General features: G+C 41.5%; 1 protein-coding gene and 1 long non-coding RNA gene across 5 annotated transcripts in view; one reads left to right on the forward strand and one right to left on the reverse strand.

The window, feature by feature from the left end:
- The window catches only part of LOC308481468, a 75,240-nt gene that overhangs the window by 19,099 nt on the left and 33,529 nt on the right, over nt 1-22,612 (forward strand). The gene's annotated exons all lie outside the window — the stretch shown is intronic.
- Nucleotides 1-22,612, reverse strand: part of MAPRE2 (microtubule associated protein RP/EB family member 2) — a 90,630-nt gene that overhangs the window by 1,604 nt on the left and 66,414 nt on the right. For all 4 annotated transcript variants that reach the window (XM_081013845.1, XM_081013846.1, XM_081013844.1 and 1 more), the window contains 4 exons: nt 16,193-16,338; nt 15,582-15,795; nt 4,105-4,244; nt 3,412-3,570 (listed from right to left, as the gene is read on the reverse strand). In XM_081013845.1, coding sequence (XP_080869971.1) covers nt 3,412-3,570; nt 4,105-4,244; nt 15,582-15,795; nt 16,193-16,338 — 659 coding nt within the window. The remainder of the gene's footprint in view (nt 1-3,411; nt 3,571-4,104; nt 4,245-15,581; nt 15,796-16,192; nt 16,339-22,612) is intronic.

The following is a 22,612-nucleotide window of genomic DNA, read 5'->3' on the forward strand; positions in this document are numbered from 1 at the left end:
TAGCCTTTAAAATCCAAAGATGTAGCTGTGGAGAAGGTTACAGTGCTGAGGCACAGTGGCTGAACAAGAAATCTACACCTTTATTTCATTAAATGAAAGTTAATGTGTTGCCCTTTATAAAACACCAACATTCAAATCCTACCTGCCCCACACCTTGAATGAGCTTTGTTGCAATCTCAAATAACAAATCTGATTGCTTATATGGCACCCCCCTACTGGTTGCACTATCTGAGAAAGGCCAGATCACATAACCATCAAAAAATGATTATCAGCTTCTTTTTTCAAATAGCACTACAGGAACAGCCCAGAGGGGTAACAAACAACTTCATATAGATGGAGATGTTGTGGATTAAACCAGTTCCTTCTGCATGCAAAGATTGTGCTCATTCATTATGCAATAACCTTTTCTCCAATCCAGATAGATGAAACAGAAGTGTGTTTTTAAAAGGAAAAAATAATTGATAATGTTTTTTCATTGATGTGGTACATCTGCAGAATATGAATAGGGATGAGATGCTATTTAAACAACTGCCACCACCAACACATACACACAATGGAACATTTTCATTTAAGTGAATGCATTTTTCCAAATTGGCAGCACTTGTTTTTGAAGCTTAAGAGAACTGAGGGTTGTATACAGAGACAAAATTATATCCTTGTAAAAGATTTAAAGCAGTTTATCCAACGAAAAATCCACTTCCTGCTTGTGGCATTTCAGACCATTTACATTTGGGTATTTAGCTCAAAGACTGGCATGCTTGCAACTAGGAGAAGAATATGCAAAGTTAAAGAACACCTTTGTACTGCCCCTCACTAGGGTAAAGATAGTTCAGGCATAGGCAAACTTGGCCCTCCAGATGTTTTGGGACTACAATTCCCATCATCCATGACCACTGGTCCTGTTAGCTAGGGATGATGGGAGTTGTAGTCCCAAAACATCTGGAGGGCCGAGTTTGCCTATGCCTGAGATAGTTTTACACAGGTTTCAATAAAGAAGAACCTGGGTTGTGGTGCACATGGGTGAACCTTGCTCTGGAACTCAAGTAAAACACAAGTAGTAATATTACAGGATGCACAGAGCCGGATTTAGGTTTGATGAGGCCCTAAGCTACTGAAGGTAATGGGGCCCTTTATATGTCCAGCTGTCCTTTGTCAACAACAAATTGTCGCTGTGTCTTGTGTTGAATAAATGCTATATGGTAATTTATGGACCTAATAGGTATCTAAAGCCATTTGCACACAACAAATGTGCAAATAACAATTTGTGGGGCCCATCATTGTGGGGCCCACAACACAAAACACTATTGCTGTATGTAGGTTTTATTTTATTTGTTTTTTATCTTATATTTTGGAAATGTACATCCAGTTTTTTTCCCTTTAAAATTTTTGGGGGCCCCCAAGAGAGTGGGGCCCTAAGCTATAGCTTGTTTAGCTGATACGTACCATAATTTTCGCTCCATAACACGCAGTTTTTTCCTCCTAGAAAGTAAGGGGAAATGTCTGTGCGTGTTATGGAGCGAATGCCTACGGATGGCAGGGGAATCTGCTGCAGTTGTGAGCAGTCCGTGGCTCGCTTTGAAACTGCAAAGCGGGTGTAAGCGGCTCCTGTCAGCGAGCCGAGCCAGGGAGGAGGGAGAGAAGCAGAGCAGGGTTGGCTGCTTTAAAACTGCTTTAAAACAACCCCGTGCTCTATGTCCCTCTCTCCTCCCCACTGAGCTGCTAAGTAGCAGCAAAGCTTTTCAGCCAGCCTAGCCAGGAGGAGGGAGAGAAGCAGAGCGGGGTTGGTGCTCTCTGTCCCTGCCTGCAGTTTTTTGCTGTCCGATTTTGGATTAGCCACTGTAGGGGCTGTGTGTGTGTGTGTGCTTGAGCTATCCTTCTCCTCCTCCTGCTTCCCGTTCACTCTCCGAGCGCCCCTGCGCTCTCCTGCGACTTTAGGATTGATACTCTGTGTGTCTCTCTCTGTGTGTGAGGGATTGTTCTCCTTCTCTTGCTTCCCGTTCACTCCCCCAGCGCCCCTCCGACTTCCAGCGCCCCTGCGACTTTAGGATTGATACTCTGTGTGTGTGTGTGTGTGTGTGTGTGTGTGTGTGAGAGAGAGAGAGAGAGAGAGAGGGATCGTTCTCCTTCTCTTGCGTCCCGTTCACTCCCCCAGCGCCCCTGCGACTTTAGGGCGACTTTAGCATGGATCCACATGGATCCTCAGGATTTTTGCATTGGGCTACCCCAAACTCACCGTCAGATCACATGTCTGTGGCCACAGCATGAACCACAAAAATCATACATCCACTGTTTCGTTTAGAATATTTTTTTCTTGTTTTCCTCCTCTAAAAACTACGTGCGTGTTATGGTCTGGTGCGTGTTATAGAGCGAAAAATACGGTAAGTCTGGCACTGGATGCACCATTCCTCTGCCAATACACATGCAGAAGGCTCTTAGAATAAATAGGTGGTCTGGGCACAGCTCTCTTATCCCAATCAGATCTTCCCTTCCATCCAGCTTCCACTCAACGCAAGCTGTTATGGATATGAAAGGAACTCACAGAAGACCAACGGGACAAATGGAGGCCTGTACACAGGCAGGAAGATTTGCTGGGTGAGGCAGAAACACAGAGCTCTGCTGAATCTATAGAAAGTCTTCACACATGGGTGCTGTGCCCTTTTGTGTACTAGACATCTAACCATCTATCTGTTAATCACATTTACATTATACTCGCTAGCCAAAAGAGGCTTCGAGAACTTCTCTGTCTCAAACTGCACCTGTACATTTTCATGACTTGTGAATGCAATCTGCTTATCATCTCCAGACATGGTCACACACACAGTTAAGAGCAGGAGGTAGACTGCACGGAAAGAGGGACACGGCAAAATGCTGCTTTACTTGCTTAACATAGCTAAACGAAGCTGTCTTTTTTAACTAGATGTGCTACTGTTTTAAGGATCATCGGAATCAATTAATCCACTTCCACAGCAGATTGAAGGAATTAAGGTATAAAGCAGAAGCTTACAGTTAAAGTGTTTGGAATATACCCAGAATGTTCCTGGAAAGGAGTCATCTCTGTAATAGTAGCACAAGATGTTGACACCTCTCCAGTATTTTCCTGGTCACTTTACTGCTAATTATTCTTGAACATACTTGTGCTTGCTGAAGGATAGATAAACTGCTGCACTGCACAGATATGAACACACTCAGTTAACGATTTCCATGAACACGGTACCCCTCTGATGACATGTATAAGTCCAGAGTATATCTAGTGACTCGTGAGTACTTCCCCGCCCCATACAAGGCTTACCCAGCGATAGCAGGCAGGCACATAAAAAGTGGACAGGGAAATGCGGCAGTGGACTCATGAGTGGCTCACATCTTCTACATTCCTCATGTAATGAAAAATGCAAGTGATTGCCTTGGACTTACGTGTTCTTCTGAAGCATACAGAACTTCCATTAGCCGCTGGACAAGGTCATTATTTTCCTGCCCATGTTCTTGACAGAGAAGCTCGATCTCCCTTAGCTTTCCAAAATAGAAATCCCTTTCCTTCTCCACACCTTCAAGTGCAAGTTTTAATGAATGTACCTGCAAAAACACAGCAGTTCTTAACACTGGATATGCTGCATTTGTCTGTCTGCATAATTGTTAGGGACACTGCATACCTACATACCATAAACACAAATAGAATTGAATTTATTCTCTTACACTCTGAAAAACAAGTGTCTATCTCCCAATTAATCACCTGTACCCTCAAGAACCATTTAAGACAGTGTTTAAACTAGTGCTATATGCACTTGTAAGTATTTCTTTTCACAACTGATATTCCAGGCAAGGAAATATGAACTTCTAGAGGGTCAACATGGACATAAATGTGAGTAAGGAAGGAAAGAAGCAAGACATATTGTTTCCCTTTTCTCATTAAGGCATTTTTCTGTGACAGCTGGGCTAGAGCTGGACAATGTTGCTGCACTTGCCAAGTTTGATGCTATTAGAACTTATTTAGCAGCACAAAGCTATCAGGAAAGGCACACTGTCATCACCTTGTTTGGAAACCTAGAAAATGTCACTAAAACACTCAGGCAAACGGTAGCTTCCCATTTGGTAACATAAGCACGTTACCTGTTCGCTGAGCTGTATGACTTGTGTCTCCAAATCTTTATCAGATTTGGATGCTGAGCTGCTTGGTGGTGTCTTTTTTGCTGATGATGGACGAGACGGTGTAGAGCCTGGTTTTGAAGCAGGACTGGATTTGGCAGCACCTGGGGAAAATAAAAACACATTAAGATGTTTTGGAAATGGTACTTGTGGCCTTCACTGCAGAATTGATTTTCATTCAATGTTTACCATTTCAATTGGAAAATGTTTAATGTACTTGACAGAATTGCCCAAATTGTTCAAAGTGGTATGTTTTCTAGCAGCCATCAAACTTGCAGTTTATTTAACTTTATAATTGAGAAAACAAAGTAATTCCTTCATTTATGTTTTGAATATGTACATATGATTCAGCAGACCAACACAATGCTGCACAATTGAAAACAATTGAGGAAAAAAACCCAAAAACCTTCCTGGTACATTTACATTGGGTGCCTCTTAAATACAAACCTTTTCTTTAATCTTAGAATTTCCTTTTTGAAAGAATGAAAGAAAGAAAGAAAGAAAGAATTTCGGCCATCTCTGTGATGGGCTCAACACAGTTCACACATGCAAGTTTTCTGCAGTATCCACAAGATGTCATCCTCATAAAAATATTTCCCCATATGAGCCTGTATTTACTATTTATGTGGGTTTTAAATGGTAATAGTAATTCTGGCTCTTCTGCACAAATGCCAAACCTGTGTTAGCGTTTGGCTTACTGTATTTTCTGAACCAAGTCTCATGGTTAAACTCTTTTCTCACTTACAATAAATGGTAGCCAAAGTTAGTTCTTACCAGTCTGTTTTTCACATGTGGCAAACACCTACCTCCTCATTACACCTGTCAATAAAACAATTTCCTCAAAATATTCTTTGACCCGTATGTCAGATCATTAGCCACTTCTAACTTTTGACTCATTCAGATGCACGAGTCTTTCCTTATAATTTTGTTCACATCACAAATGATGTTCCCAACAGTTCTACACTCTTTTCGTAAGCAGCAATTTATTTTTTGCCCTAAAGTGATACATAAACTGGATATAACAAGTTTCAAGCATATTACAAAACTCACAGTCATTATATTACTACATGTCCTAAAAGCATAATTACTTCACTTTCATTAGGATTAAAGAGATTTCCCCCTGCAGCATCTATTTTTCTTGCTGCAAAAACAAATTATTAGAGTAATAATAAAAATCCCAAATGGAACTCATTCATGCTGCCTGAATTCCTATGGCTTCATACCTTTTACAGATCAGACTGCCCAGATATATATATCTTATTTGGAGAGATTTCCAATAATTGATTTAAGCATGGCTTTTGCCAAAATTTGAGTAGAACACCAATTTAAAAATTAGTATTACTTTAGTTTAACCAATGGCAAAAGCTGTTTTGCACATAATGGTAAGACAAACTATGGCTTAATGTGAATGTATGAGCTCCCAGAGAAGACACTGCTACTGTGGAGCCTCTTCACCATGTCTTCCTGCTGCTGTGCTGCTCTGAACTAAGCCATGGTTTGGGCTTAGCATGTTATGCAAACCCAGGCTAATGGTTTGTCTTGCTCCAGGACAAACTATGAGCTGTAATCTAGGTTTCTTCTTGGGCTGACAGCTCATGGTTTGTCTAGAGCAAGAAAGACCATGGCTTAGTTCATGGCAGTGCAAAAGCAGAATGAGAATCAGGGGAAATCAGCAGCCATTATTTCACCTCAAGGAGCATTCATGCTTAGACATTCATGCTAAGTCATGGTTGGGCTTAATGTGAAGTGCAACATACAGGGTGATCCCACTCTTCTGCCTTGCATAATTACAGTCACAAGAGCTTGAATGCCTGAACTTTGCTTGTTATCTGCGGTCTGTACAGTCCATTGTAAGTGCTATGTGGATTAAGCATGCCATTAACACAGTTTTAAATTGCATACCATATGCAATATTATGTCAAAAGAAAGGACCAGATTTTCTCCTGAATCTTGATGATCTTTCTTTGGCTAAATTGTTTTGTTCTGTGTTATTGAATACCATGCTGGAGTCCTAAAGCTACTATATAATTAATGTATTCCCAATTAGTACATTAAAAAAAAAAATCCCCTCCATATATTCAGCACTTTTCCTTAGATGTTAACGAAGGAGTGTATAAATGTCACTTCAGGCTAAAAACACACACACACACACACTGTTGACTCCATTAAGAATGCCACACTGCAAGGGAACTGTAGTAAGAAATGTGAAAAGTTCTAGTAAAATCTAATTAAGGAACCAAAGGAGGTGATAGCCATTAAAGCAACTGGCCTAAGGGTCAATGTTTCAAGCAGGAAAATATAAAATATATCTAGGAATGTTTGCTCTTACTTAACTTATTTGAATACTAACAATGGGATAGAAATGGGATTCTCAAATTCTTAAGTTTGTTAAATAAGTGCAAATGCTGAGGGAAGTCAGACTTATCCACACATATCTAACAGCAGAATCGTAAGTATTCAGATGAAAACTATTGTTTTAAAATTACACTCCAATAAATATTAATAGATCTGTCTACACAAAAATAAACAAAGTTGCAACCAGGAATCCTGACCGCATGCAAACACCCCACAACAATAAATAAATGCAAATGCTGGAATGAGACAAACTTAAACTACATTGCTTATAAACAAAACTGGGATGACTAGCAGAGTGAAGGACATCCCTACAAGCAAAGAGTACATGAACAAGACATTTACACAAAATGGTCTATGCATAGGCGCTCAGAGGAACCACCCATATTGTACTCATAATCCTTTGTTATGTTTTATATTTAGCTGGTCTTGTGGGCTGGTACATTGGAGGAGCTTTGTTGTTGCTTGGTTTGTGATGTCATGCACTTTTGTGCTGTCTGACATGGTTGTTTTTGTGCTGATAGTCAATGCCATATATACCAATTTCTCAATATATTTCCACCTTCAGATAAGAACATAAACCATTTTTTTTCTTATGAAAGGAATGCTGCTAGCCTCCCATAGTTAGATACATTTGCAAATCAAAGTGGGGTCTGTTAAAGGCTCCAGCAATTAGATAGGTTGCTCTGGCAAGACTACTTAATAATATTCAGTCACTTTCCCCTTTTTAGCCTTCAAACACCTCTGGGCAATCCTTATGTAAAACTTTAAACCCCCCCCCCCAAGAAAACAGCATAGAATTTGCATAGTTCAGTATTTATATAGCCATGAATTTACTGCTGTTTTGGTGCTGAATTAGGATTTCTTGGTGTAAACGTATACCTGACTTTCACAAAACCATAGTTTTTAATCTCCAATAGTTTTCATCTTGTACCTCTGCAAAGTTTATGGAAATTATCAGGGGGAAAACAAAAACAGTTTAACCTTGTTTACAAGGGCACTAAGCTGATGCAAGACATGGGCTCTTTTAAAAAGCTTGATGTTTATATTTTCATCAGGATTGGTAGTAGAGCCCACACTCTGCATGTGGAAGGTCTGGGTTCAATCCCTGGCATCTCCAGCTTAAAAATGAAGAGACAACCAAATGATCAGGGGGCTGGGAGCAACTTCCCTACAAGGAAAGAGTTATGCATAGGGGGCTTTTTATTTTTAGAAAAGGCAATTTAAGAGGAGATGCATGACAGAGGTTTCTAAAATGATGCCTTTCTCCTTCTGCCATCATCAGGGTCATCAAAAGAAAATGATCAGTGGGAGAATGAAGACAGACAAAATGGAACTCACTGCCACAAGATACAGTAATGTCCACTAGCTCCCATCAGAGAGGATTAGACTCTTGGAAGGCAAAGTCATTACTGGAGTCTAGTCAGGAAGGCCACACGGAAGCTGAGGATTCAGAGGCACTCTGCGACTCCATACCAATGGCAAAAAACTGTGGGAGGGGTCTATTGCCCTCAGGCCCTGCCTGAGCACTTTCCACAGGCATCTAGGTGGCGACTGTAGGAAACAGAATGCTCGACGATGGAGCTTTTGGTGTGATCCATCACTTATGTTCTTACAATGAAATAATTTGAGCCATATAATTCCCTATGCCGTTCAAAGCAAACTGAGGGCATCCTTATTATTTTTGTGGCCCGAAACAGATTTATTTGTTTGAACCATTTATAAACAGCTTAACTACAGGCAGAGGGCCTTCTCGGTAGTGATGCCCTCCCTGTGGAACACTCTCCCTTCAGATGTCAAGGAAATAAATAACTATCTGACTTTTAGAAGAAATCCGAGGCAGCCCTGTATCAGGACGTTTTTAATGTTTGATGTTTTAGTATGTTTCGATATATGCTGTGTGCCGCCCAGAGTGGCTGGGGAAACCCAGCCAAATGGACGGGGTATAATAATAATAATAATAATAATAATAAACACTCATTTCTAAGTGGTGTACTGTTGCATGTTGCATTTTTAATTACAGGTGAAACTCAAAAAATTAGAATATTGTGGAAAAGTTCATTTATTTCAGTAATTCAACTTAAAAGGTGAAACTAATATACGACTTCCGGGTTGGCGCCATCGCCGAATGGCGGACTCCCTCCGAGCTCCGGAGGGAGCCTGCTCGGCAGGGGCTGGGTCCTACCGCACCGGCGATGCGGGGACCCTTAAAAACCACGGCCACGAGGGCCGTGGACATGGAGACTCGGCTGGCACCGCTAGCGCCCTCCCGACTCGTGAAGGAGCCTTTTTAAAGGCTACGGATCGGGTGCCGGGGAGAAGCGTGGTGCTTTGAGTCCTCTGCTATCCCTGCCGAGCGCAGCCGCATGCCATCCGGCGGAGAGCGCTGACTTCTTCCATTGAAAATTCGGACTTCTTAACAACAACCCGTGAGTAATTTGGAAACTGGGTTTAAAAGGAGAAAAAAAAAAGAATTTCTTTTCGAATTGGACACGAGCGGGGGGGGATCCAAAAAGGAAGTCAGTCCCCCCCCCTATTGTAAACCTTCCAAAACAAGGACGGGGAAACCAAGGTCCAAAAAGATTTGTATTGCTGATAAAAACCAAGAATTCCACGATGGGGATCTATAAGAACTGTGCTGGAGGAAGAATTGAGGGAGAAGAAACGTAACCCCCCCCCCTGGGAACCGGGGTGATTGAAGAGAGAGCCTGGTGAAAAGAGTCGGAGATTTTGACAGCTGTCAAAGTAGCTGTCAAAGTCGGAAAACAGAGAGGATTTTATTATGAGAACTTTGCTGGCTAAATTTGTTACAATTTGCTACAACTTGTTAAAACTTGGATACAAAATGGCGAAAACATGGATAACAATCGGACTTTTGGACTAGAGAAAACAAAGTTACAACAATCCCCCTAGAGGAGTTTCGGGACATTACAAAGATGGTCGTAAGTGGAAAAATACCATTGGAATTTTACAGGACTGGTTATCTTCTGGGAAAGCTGCAAAACGGAAATAATATTTTGTCTACAGGGTGTTCAGCTAAAGGAGACAATAGAATTTTCTATTGAAGAAAGGAAGGGACTGAACGCAAGTTTTTGTTCCTGAATAACAATAATCCCTGCAGACTTACTAAGCTTCTGAACTAGAACGTTTCAGCAGCGGAACAAGAGGAAACTGGACTACAATTTGGAAAGAACAATGGGGGGAGTTTTATTAAAGATCCGAAGTTAAGTGTTTTAAAAATAACTATAAAAGGGAAAAAAAAAAAAAAAAAAAGCCAGCAAGGAGTTGGGGGAAATAGGCGATTTATGGATTGTAAGAATTCCAGGCGGATAACATGGTTTGGTGGTCAGGGGGAAATTAAACCGGGGACAGGGGGGGAGAACTAAAATCCAAAGGCTTGTTAACTTCTTTTTTTGAACTGGCTTTGTTTCATCTATTATACCTTTTATTTCTTATTTCTGATATTTCTATTGTGTGGGGTGTCTTTATTATTAAAAAAAAAAGGGAAATTGTGGAATAAAAATGGGGTGGGCCCTGGGAAGAAATCTTTTGTTTGTTATTAAGGGTATTGATGAGGAGTGCATAAATTTTAAATTCGAATAATGGTCTAAACAAATTAAGTTTTTTAATTAGAACCGAGAGCTTGTGGAGCCAACAACATGAAAAAGGAATATGGTAGGGGTGGGGGAAGGGGGGAGTCCCAGAAAGTGGATGTATGAAAATAAGGTTCTGAATGTATTTTAATTCTTACTTTCTGTATTTTTGAAAATCTTAATAAATATTATTTAAAAAAAAAAAAAGAGATAAACTCATGACATGCAAAGCGAGATATGTCAAGCCTTTATTTGTTATAATTGTGATGTTTACGGCGTACAGCTGATGAAAACCCCAAATTAACAATCTCAGAAAATTAGAATATTAAATGAAATCAGCAAAACAAGTCATGAGTCTATCTCATATATTAGTTTCACCTTTTAAGTTGAATTACTGAAATAAATGAACTTTTCCACAATATTCTAATTTTTTGAGTTTCACCTGTATGGGTGTTCACATATATGCATCATGATTTTTTGTTATACAACTCCATACAGCCAGATCCTGTTTGTAGCTTTAATTCTTTTCTTGGGTGGGGGTGGGGGTGGCGGTGGGGTGGAGTGGGGTGGGGAAGCTTTAGGAATGTTTTGTAGTGTATTAAATAATTTCTTGCTTTACCATTTTGTCCAAACTCACAATAGTACAGGCAATCCGGAGAGCAATAACATTATCCAGTAGCATCCACAGGTCACCAAGTCAACTCTACTTTCCAAGTAAGAGGCAAGACAACATCAGGGTGGTCAAGAGATTAGTCCTAAGGAACTATTTATGCTACAATTTCCAAGCTGCATTATCCCTGACCTGCAATGACTTGCTAGAACAGTTGCCCTCTTAAGGCACAAGAGATTTTCTGCCATTCTTCATTCATTTAAGTGGGTGAAGTTCGTATTTCTCATGTTTAGTCTCACAGTTCTATTTTATTGGGAAGCTAAAGCGAAGTTTGTTAAATACACATACAGTAATGCTTTTCAAAGTAAAGTTTGAGGGTCTCCCCCTTATTTTGCCATAACATATTTCTGCCTCAATTACAAGTGTCCCATGTATGTTTCAAAAACGCCTTATCTCTTTAAAATAAATGGCCATAGTAAGAATAAAAAGACTGAGATTTGAGTAAAAGCCAGGGAAGCATGCTCTGAAATGCATCTTTTATTACTGAGCCATACCACTTTACAAATTTCCTATCAGAAGCAACTATGAGATTAACATTTGTACATCATGATTGGTTTTAACACCTCACTACTTGTGCTGATAACAGTATTAAAGAACTGGAACACCCTCAGGTTTGTTTTTCAAAGTATGTATAGTTTGTCACATGCAACCCTGGTGTTACCCTTGATTAAAATGGGCACTCTTTATTCCTTACTCAAGTGGGATTTGCCTTTACTAACACCGCTATCATGCTGAGCGAAAGGTCACAGCCAAATCAGCTTATATTGTGTGTGCATTGTGCATATATGCAAGAGAATTATCAGACGTCCCCGGGGATGTAAATATTCCCAACCAGTACCGCTTGGAAGATAATCATGCAACACTTCAACTCATAATTATTAAAGCAGAACACATATTATAACTCCCAGTCCAGAAAGCCACAGAACACAAGCGAACTTTTTTAAAAACCCAAAAGCTTAGATCAAATCGTTTGAGGAGGAGGAGCTGCTGTTGCAGCAGCCACCAAGCCCTAGTTAAGAGCAGTATTCCACAAAGGCTCTCCGGGATAAAACTGTCTTTGAAACGAAAGCTTCAAAGGGACCAGGCCAGGATGGGCCTGTGTGGTGGAGGTGGCTCACCCTCCCAACATATGGGGGGAACGACGACGACACACCAACCAGAGCACCTGATCGGCTTTGTTGGTGCACTTGTGCAGCGCCAACCTCACCACTGTTCTGCCCTGCCCTATCCAGGTAAGATGCAGCAACACCCCTGTCAGGAAGAAGGCTCCACCCCACTGAATGGGACTGCTATTGAGCCAGGCACACCTCTCTCGGAGGTTGCTCTAAAGCTGTTAACAACTAAATAATGGCAAGGATGGCATTTTTCTGCCTCTTCAAGTGACTGCAGCACAATAACAACCGCCTGGTGGTGTTCTAGTACCCACTTGATTACATGGTTACCAAATGATTAGTCATAACTTCAAATTCAGGGGTAGGCAACCTAAGGCCCGGGGGGCCGGATGTGGCCCCATCGCCTTCTCAATCCGGCCCATGGATGGTCCAGGAATCAGTGTGTTTTTACATGAGTAGAATGTGCCCTTTTATTTAAAATGCATCTCTGGGTTATTTGTGGGGCATAGGAATTTGTTCATTTTCCCCCTTTCAGAATATAGTCTGCCCCCCCCCCAAGGTCTGAGGAACAGTGGACCAGCCCCCTAGTTTGCTGACCCCTGTTCTAATTAGTTTAACTAAGGGGAAAGCAATGGAGTACTGCAATAACTTGCGAGCCACACTAGTGGTCTCCCTCGCATCAAGCTGCCCCCTTCCTTAAGCCAACACACCCCTCATCTCAGCAAGCCAACGCTTGCAGCTAGAACAGAAAGGAAGGACTGTGATGTGCTGGAGGCCAAAGGGTCAGTTTAGACACACTGTTTTGCTACACAAAAGCAGAAACAGTTTGAGCCTGCTTGGTAGCAGAGATATCCTTTAGCAGCTGCTCAAAGCAGAAGGGGAACCAAGAGAAAGAGAAAGACTGGGAAGCTGTGGAGGTTCAAAGAGAGCCCCTCTCTTGGGGAGAGAAAGAGCAGAGGACAAGGGGGAGTAGCTCCCTTCCCCTTCCCCAGTCAAAAAAGAAGGCTTTATTTACTATTGCTTGTCCTTGCATGCCCTCTAGTGGTTACTAACAGGAGTACAATAACCCAAAGCCTTATTAATGCCAAGAAGGCTTTTTTATTATTATTACGCAGCCCTTGCCTGGCCCTCTCTCAGAAGAACTGGGGAACCCCTTTCGTTTTTCCTCTTTGTGTTATTAAAAGCTTAAGTGCCCAATGAAAGCCATCCCTGCTGGGAGTTGGGAGTCCAGCATAGCACCACTCTCATAAGAATGTGCAAGCTTCTGTTTCCACACTCTTGCCCTTTCCATGACCAGAGCTTGGATGAAGGCTTCTGTGCAATGAAGTATGAAGGCAGGCCTTTCCCCTATCTCCCTCACACTGGAACATCCAGTGCCCCAGAAAAGCCGCTTCCAATGGTGGGTGTATCTTTTGAACATTGTGGAATATGGCATGGGGGAGAATAATGGGAAGGGAAAAACTGGTGCAAATTGCAGAGGCACCCTCTATCACTCCATTTAGCCCAATGCATTTACATCGCCTTGTGATGCGGAGCGAGTGGCTTAATAATGTTCCAGTTTCAAGACTGTCTACAATATGTACATTATAGGTAGTTATCACTCCTATTTATTTCTGTTCAGAATACAAATAGCCTTCTACAATCAGGTCCAATTAAAGGTCTTAAAAGCAAGAGAGCCAGCCAATCTTTTTTAAAATTATGCAGACAGCATTCAAATGAATGTCTCCACAAAGGAAGATCTATATGCTGCACAACAGGTGACTGAACTCTCCAGAAAAGTTTAGTGATCATTACAGCATAAATGAGGAATGCTTCACCACCACCCAGTCAGGGACTGCATGTCAGTGGTGGACAGGAGCCCAAGACAATGGTTGGTAGCAGAGCTGTCTTTCCTATTGGGCTTACTGGCGCGTTGCGCCAGGGCGCTGGCCTCTCAGGGGCGCCCCAGGAGCTGCGTGGTTTTGCTGGCAGCCTCCCCTTTCCCTGCACACACGCCAGCTGTGCCCTGTCAACCATATGGCTGGCGGGCGTGCAATTTCCTTCCCAAGCCTCCGCGGGAGGAGAGCGATCCCCGCAGAGGCTTGGGGAAAGGTTGACAACTCTGGGAAACGGGGGGCCGTGGCGCTGGAGGGATCTTTGAACCATGGCGCCGGATATGCTTAAGATGGCCCTGGTTGGTAGGACTACCCCTTTTATCCCTCCTAAATTCTGCCACCCTCTTTCATCTCTGTCTCCCCATCTCTTTCTCTGTATCTTCCCCTTCCCAATCTTCTTACCCAGTAGGCTGCTGGGGGGAAGGAGAGGTTGCTCCTGTAAAATATCTGAACTGCTCACTAGTGGAAGACTTCCCTCCTTTGTTATTCCATCACTTCACCTATTCTGGTTTTTCTATTCCCCCTCACCAGCATGAAATGAGCCCTTTGGCAATCCATTCCTGATTTCAGAAAGGTAAACAGGTACCCTAACAATTCATTAGAGGGATACCTCAAGACATGCCCATTCACCTTTCAGCGGGTATTGATATATGTGGCTCACTAACTTAAATCATAACCAAACCAAAACAACGTTCTGCCTGTGGTTCCTGAGTGACACATTTGACCTGTATAAAAGTAATGCTTTGGACTCACAAAATTTTCTGTTTTACCAATTGTTGCCACTGTATCACCAATACAAATAAAATAAGAGACAAAAAAATAACCACTAAATGGAATCCCCACATCCCAATTAGCAATCATCTATCTATCTATCTATCTACCTACAGTAGATCATCTAAACATATTTTAAATAAACATATATTGATATATTTTCTATTACTGAGCCAGCACTTAGGATGTGGAAGCTTTCCAATCACCATAAAACTAGATTATGCTAGCAGTTTCCTGTAAGGATAAACGTGAATAAGAAATAAGAGGAGCCACTCATCCTATTTCTTAATACCTCCTATGCCTATCAGCAGGAACGCTAGCTAGGAATTTGCTCTCCTTTAAGTACAAAAGGACTCCAAGGGATTTATTACCTACGATTTAGCACTCTAGTGAATCATAGCACAGCTTTTTAAAAGGAACGGAAAAAGAAAGGCCAAAAGATTTATATCATTTAAAGCATATTAGCATTTAAAATCCTTCACTTGGGAGCTTCATAGCGGATATTCTGTCCTTTTTACAAAATAAATTGCAAGCAATTAATGAGAAAATAAAATAGGCACACTACTATAGTGCTAACTGATCAGCAAGGTGCTTTCTACCAATGGAAATAGGGGTGGTTTTTTTTTTTAAAAAGAAACATTTCAGATTAAAGGTGTGTGTGGTGGGAGATAAGGGCTCATAATTTGATGCCAACAATATCATATGGATACTGCACAGGTGTGTGGTTTAGGGGCATGTCTAGGCAAGAGAAAAGCTAAAAATGAAGTATCCCAAAGAGCAGCACTACGAGGCTGGATTTACTATGCTTACCTAAAATAAAATACTATCAGTCCCTTTATACACCATCATAACTGGAATTTCATATATCACTATGGGGCATCATACCCCCCCTTCAGTTTCAAAATATTTATGACACAGTGCCCATGGATGACGTGAAGTGCAAAAGAGTCCCCTCTTTACAACTCAAGCTACCCCTCTAATTATACTCTGTATTAAAACAATTGTATTATTGTACCGTTAACAAAATCCACCTGCAGAAAAAACCAGAAGTTTACAACAATGGTAATACCTGCTGTAGGAGAGTTTGCATGATGAGATTTTTTTGGCAAATTAAAGATCTGTTCACCAGGATCAGGCGGTGGAATAGCATCTTGGCCTTGCCGGGCCTCCACTGGATCATATTCTTTCCCATCATAGTTAGCATCAAAGAATTTCTTAAACCACTGTATGAAATCCAAGTTGTCTTGGAAGCGTCCCTTCACTAATTTCTCCACTGGAATAACCTGCACAAAACAAAGCAAGACACACCAGTGATTTAAAGTGATAACTGAGGTGTTTCAGTGCCAATTCATTTAAGGATTTTAAAACCATACACTGTCTAACAAAACAATATCCAGTGCCATATATCTTATTCTGTTTTGCTGAGTTAGACGGCAGCCTCATCTTAAGACATCCTCAGAGTAATATTACTTTATTACTTCTGCTTCTGCTGCTACTACTACTTCTTCTTTTGAGATTTGCTAGACAGAGAGAGCATATGTTTTGAAGGGCTGGATAAAAATTGTTCGAATAAATCAATGAAATAAAAATTGAGAAATATAGTGAGCCAGAAAACACATCTCTGAAATATGACTATAAGTTATCCTATCAAAACTATGTCATAACATGTTCTATAGTTACCTTATCCACATTCATTCGTTTAAATGATGCTTGTAGAAGTTTGAAGTTATGAATATATTCATGTTCCAGCTTTGCTTGAAATTTTACTTTCTTCAAGCTAATACAGCCTGGGAACAACATATCCATGAACTGGCAGTAAGCTGCACCTGAAACAAGAACAAGAAAACACAGCATATTAATCACAATGCAAGTCACTGAAATGGTAAACATTTGTTCACAGAAGACAAAGTAACCGGGCTTACAATCTGCTGCTGAAATATTGTGCATGCATAAAATCCATATCTTATCTTGGTACTGAATACATGCAAAATGCAGAGTTATTTTCATACACTGGGCAAATCTTTTAAGAAGGTTTTCTAGTTAAATCAGCATCATTAACAGATAAGGGCAGACTGGATGGGGAACCACATGTTGAGATTCCTTCACTGCAGGGGGCTGGACTAGATGACCCTCGGTGGTCCCTTCCAACTCTACGTTCTTTGACACATCCGTTGGATTTAGGTTCCATTGATTTTGTATGACACGTTCTTCTAAATCATGCATAAAATAGAGGCACAGGAATCTGCAATTAGCAAAGAGGATGCAAGATTGTATGCCTCTGAATCCTAGATGTTGGGGCTCATGAGGGAGAGGGTGCTATTGCACTCATCCTACTTGTGAGCTTCCCATAAGCATCTGGTCAGCCCCTGTGAGAATAGACTGCTGGACTAGATGAGACTTTAGAAGAGCGCTGCTGGATCAGACTAATGCTCTTAGGTTGTGTTTTGCTTACAGCAGGGGTGGGAAGAGGATCTAGCAGGCAGGGAGAGCCTGAGCTCCCCCCATGAGCCATTGTGACAGGGCAGCTGATCCCAGTGGTTCTTGGCAGCCAGCCCTGCTTGCCAAGGCACAATTGGGAGTGGACTTCAAGCTTCCTGGTGGTTCCTCTGCAGTCACATTTTGACCTGCCCCATCCTATGATGTCAGGTGTACGGCAGGTGACTTGGGGAAAAAGTATCATGGGCCAAACCAGGACCCCCTACAAGGTCTAATTTGGCCCAAAGGCCACAGTTTCCCCATGCCTGGTTTACAGGATGGCATGAGTAGCAACAAGTGTAAATTTGATCGCAGTTCACAAATTCTAGTCCGTGGCCATCAATTCCAAGAAGCCACTTCCATTGTTAGGAAACCAGGACAAGGACTACTGAGCATAAGGCAAGGATGAAAAGGACCTGGGAGGCAAAGACACCAAACTGGAGAAGGATCTCCGTTGAAGAGGCAGAAAGGTTCTGCTAGGTTTCTGTTTTTGAGTTCTCAAGATGATGAGCTGCAGTGGGGAGAACGTGCTAGACCATCAAGGGTCAAAGTTTTCCAACTGTCCCACCTCAACCCATTGGCTAGAGATCCTTATAAGAAGGAGCTGCTCCCTAAGGATTTATTCCTGCTCCCTCTCAACATCTTTTTCTTTGGGGGGGGGCTGCCCTTTGCCTTTCGTCAGGAATATGAATGCATTCGGCTTTTAGTCATTGTTTCTTAACTATAACATTTTGAAGTATTACTTTTTTTTGTAAGCTGCTGTGGGGTTTTTATTACTTGAATTTTGTATTTATGTGTTACCTTTGTGAGCTGCCTTGGGGGCCTTTTGTGGCCAAAAGATATAGAAATAAATAGAAACAACAGAAACAAGCAATAATGATGGTGGGGTGGCAGATGCTTTCAGCTTGCATACGTATAGATGAGGATCAGAGTTCTCATTCAGACTTCCTCAAACTGGTGCAAGTCCCACCAGTCAGCATTAAAATCCTATGCACCATTACATTAAGTTCCACTGAGATTTGTGTATATATTTAGCAAAAGCTCCACTCATCTTTTTTTGTCTTAATTCACTGCTTACAGGTATTTACAACACAAAATGTGTGTGCATGGCTATTGGAACAACTTGTACATGTGTTTGCACCTGCCAAGTTGAATATATACAACTGCGGCACAGACTACTTGCCCATTATCTGCACTATTCAATTATGGTAGTGTTCACAGGCCATCATTCCTTGTCCCTTAATATTCGGCTAGCTTTGTTGCCAATGACAGATACTTGTGTTTCCCCCTCTCCCTGGCATCTGTTTTGTCCTTCCTATTCAGAAACCCAATTTCATGATAATCTTCTATACAAATACTGAAGATGGGGAGAAGAGAGAAAGGAGAACTGCAGGCGGTTGACTTATTAGCACTCTCTCTCTCTCTCTCTCTCTCTCTCTTCCCAATTCAAAGTATAATGTTTCTTTAAAGCAGATGTCTGCCTACAGAATCTTTCCGGTTAGTTTACACAAAATGTAGAACACGCCTCAAACCTGATTTGGAAGTAGAACCTGTCATCACATGAAACAGTGAAAAGGAACAACATGTTAAGAGAATACTAATCCACGTTATGGGATTTGGAAGATATGCCCTCAAGAGGCATGTAGCAATAACCCTAGCTAGTATTAAAAGCCATAAGCAAGAGAATCAGAAGAAGAATAACATAATTAGAAGATAACTGCTTTGGAAACTAACCTTTTATGAACCACAAAAATGAGCCCATACCAGGAACTGCACAAACCAAATGTTGGCTTCAGGCACACCTTCCTCAATATGCTATTTTTGTTAGGAGAGGTAAGTAACAATGACTGTGTTCTCACGTATAATACTAACATGTTTTGTGCTGTCTGAACAATATCTAGTTTAGGCTCATGTATGTCACACTGAACACTCCTTCTCCTACATGGCCAGAAGGACCTGGACATCTGCTGCATTTAGTTTCACTTTCCATGCATCTTAGTTTGTCCTCACTTACAAACCAGAGATCTGTAAACAACTTCTGGTTGAACAAACCAGCTTCATAACCCATGGGTTGAAGTTGACTTGTTTTCAAATCAGCCAGAATTTGTTTTAAACCATGATCTCTGGTTCATAATAAGGCCAGAGTAGGATTCAGGGAGATTGAAACTAAATGCTTCAGAAGTTGTTCAGTAAATGTTTTAAAAGCGTTAATGGATTTGTTGTTGTTGTTTTGGGCAATAGAGGTTATTTGTTCTTAAGGTACTTGATTTAGGATTTATGGCATAAGGGTGGATTAAATCTCTAGCTGAGAGAGCACAGGGCTCAATGCTGGAAGTCATTTCCACAAATCGAAGCCATTACCCTTATCATTATTGTGGAGACCGGAACGTCTCACCCTCCAGATACTGTTGGACCCTAACTCCCATCAGCCCCAGCTGGATGGGCAATGGCCAGGGTTCATGAGAGCTGGAGGCAAGCAACATCTGGAAAACTAGAGGTACCACACCCATGGTGCAGAGAACAGGTGACGTTTCAGAGTAGGAAAACCACAGAACTCTGCACATGATTAAAAGGTACTCTTTCCTTTGTTAGTACTGGACAATTACTGGTATGGAGAAGGAAGCAACTATTTTAAAAATGTTCCAAAAGTTGTCACTGCAAAGGACCCTAACCAGAGCTGTCAGCATTAAATATACTTTTTTGGGGGCATCTTTCTGAAAGTGGTCCAGTATTTCCTTTGATAGCATAATGTGCTTTATTTCCTCTGGGGTATTGATTTAGTCATCAATGTTTTCAATATTTGCAGGCTGGGTTACAGATTGTATTTGCAAACATGGCTGTGTTGGCTACATGCATGAGTGGTAACTTATTTTTGACCCAATTAGAATGCAGAAATTCTATACTGCTTCTAGAACTGAACAGAAGGCAACAGACAGCAGATTATACCACTGCTAGTCATTACACAGATCTGGCAAACTAACCCTTCCTTTTCGTTAACTTCCATTACATGTTTGTTTACGTAAAAAAACAGAGTCACGGCCTATCAAGTGTCATCACAAAAAGACTCCTTAACTAATTCGGAACAGCAGGCCAAATATTGCTATTTTTGAAGTTTTCGGTTTTTTCCCTTTTTTTTAAAAAAAGGAAAGAAACAAAGGGACATAAGTGCAGTTTGACCAACTTCACAGTATATACTGTCACTAATACGTACAGCCTTCAGAAGCTGATAAAAGAATAATTCAAGCTTGGTTTAACAATCAATCTCTGTTCACAGGAAATTCTTGGAATTGTAGCTCTGGAAGGGTAATAGGGGGCTCATAACAATTCTCTGAACCTTTACGAAACTACAGCTCCCAGGATTCTTTGGGAGAAGCCATGACTGTTTAAATATTATCATACTGCTTTAAATGTATGGTGTGAATATGGCCTAGGTGTCCAACAAATCTATAGAAACTATCAGGCACAGAAGGCGGATATAAAGTTGGGTAATATATGTATCTCTCCTTGTCAGGCACAGAATTCAGTTTTTATCCCAAAAGACACAGCTTTCTTTAAAAAGACAAATGAACAAACCTGGTGATAATCAGAAAGGGCAGAAGGGTTGCTGAGAACGATTAAGCTGGAAGCAAAGCTCCAGTTCCCTTTATAACACTTTACTATGACTGGTAAGAGTAGAATAAATAGAAAAAACAGAACAGAATCAGCATGCTGCATTATGTTAAGGGTGTGCAAATTTGCTTAACATGCACCATCTAAACAGGATGAGGAATTCAGCCATGATTGGCACAGAATTTGTGTTACCCGAACACATGATATACACTGTCTAGATTCGATTAAACTTTCTGTTACGCTGCTAAGAGTTCTATCTGTCTGATGCTATTCTGATTCACTAAATTGTACATGGAAACTGCTGTATGTATGTGGCTGGTTGCAATGGGAGGGGTGTGCGCGAGAAGGGCCTTGACACATCATTCCTTACATCTCTCTTCAACACCACTCCCATGGCCCAGAAAATTTTTAGTGTCACATTGCTTCTTCCCCCTGTTAGATTCAGCTCAGGTATGGTGAGGGAGTTCTCCCCCTACGCCCAATTCAGTAAGACAACATGGCCTTGTTAGCTTAGGAGTCACGTTTGTTGCACCTTTGCAACAAAGCCAAAACCTGGCAGCTGATGTTGCTATGACCTCTGAGTGTCTCTCATGTTCATCTTTGTGGGTATGTGGGTGTGTCACACAGCCAGAAGAGATCCCAGACAACTGGCTTTTGAGCACGAATTATTTTTCTATCAAGAATACATGCACACACACACACACAGTTTCCAAAGAAGAACATGGTATAGTTGGTAAGCTGGGGACAGCACACCCAGTACTCCTACTGTCAGGGACTGGGCAGCGGAGGAGTAATAGTGGAGGCCGCCTCCCCATCCTGACCCTTCCAGGGAGGAGGAGGAGGAAGACAGTATAGATTTAGAACAAGGGTTTGAAGGAGGTCATAGCTCAGAGGCAGATGAAGGGAAAAGTTGGGAAATCATGGGAGAGCCAAAATACACCCAGCTGACATGTTGTCATTAGAAAGCATTCCAGACCCTCCATCTCCCAGAACCTGGCAAGCCTTAAAAATAGGAGAGCAGAGAACTCAAAGACAGAAGGCATGTAGCAGCACCCGTAGAGATGATTATGATGATGACGATGAATGAGGAAGTGGGAGAGAGGGGGGAGGAGGTTCACTCAGGACACTGCCATTATCCAAGAGGCTGGGTTCTACAGCCTCTCTCTGTAAAGTTTGAAATAAAAAAGGACTGTAAGAATCTTTTCCTTGTCTTTATACTTTCCTGAGCAAGCAGCCAGCAGCCACTGACAGCATCCTGACACCTACACCTCTTGCACTGCTGGTAAGTGCAGCCAGAGCTCAAAACGCTGATCATCAGTCTGGGTAGGGGCGAAATCTAAGCTCTTCTTCCTTCTGTTCTCTATGTAATCAGTGAAGTCAGAACTGACATAGTTTGCCAGCTGACTGATGGGTGGAGACAGGAATATCCTTGCAGATTAAGTGAGTACATAACTATGTGTGAACACTTTTGGATGGAGGCCCATATCACCATATAAAAGATGTGCTTATCTGAATACACAACTTGCAAATACTTTCTTGTTGAAATAAAAGTTACTGCCTTCACTTTAATGCATCCCACTCCTTCACATGTATGACCACTTGCATACAGAAAGCTATTTCCCAAAAGAACTATAATATAAAATGGTCTGGACATCAGAATCTTAGGAGTCTACTAGGTAGCAGCTGAGGAACAAGCTCTCTACAAATTCACAGATGGGACCCACACAGCAGCATCTTGCAATAAAGTATGCATGATGTTACTTTTTTGGCAAGAACAGAAATAGCTGCAGAGCAAAAGCAGATTTGTTTCACAGTGACAACATTCCAAACTTGTGAAAGAAACTTGTTAACATTCTTAGTTATGAAAGCTACTTTGGGTTAAACGTTTGGTTTTGCTTTCTAGATACTTAGTTGGACAATGAGTTTCGAGAAAGAGCACTGTATGTTGTTTACAAGTTGGTGTAATGGGTTTTCGTACCCCACCCCCCAACTCGACGCACACATATGAAAACAAGT

The sequence above is a fragment of the Podarcis pityusensis genome (genome assembly GCF_964106645.2).
Source record: "Podarcis pityusensis genome assembly, chromosome: 7".
In the NCBI taxonomy this organism is placed as follows: domain Eukaryota; kingdom Metazoa; phylum Chordata; class Lepidosauria; order Squamata; family Lacertidae; genus Podarcis; species Podarcis pityusensis.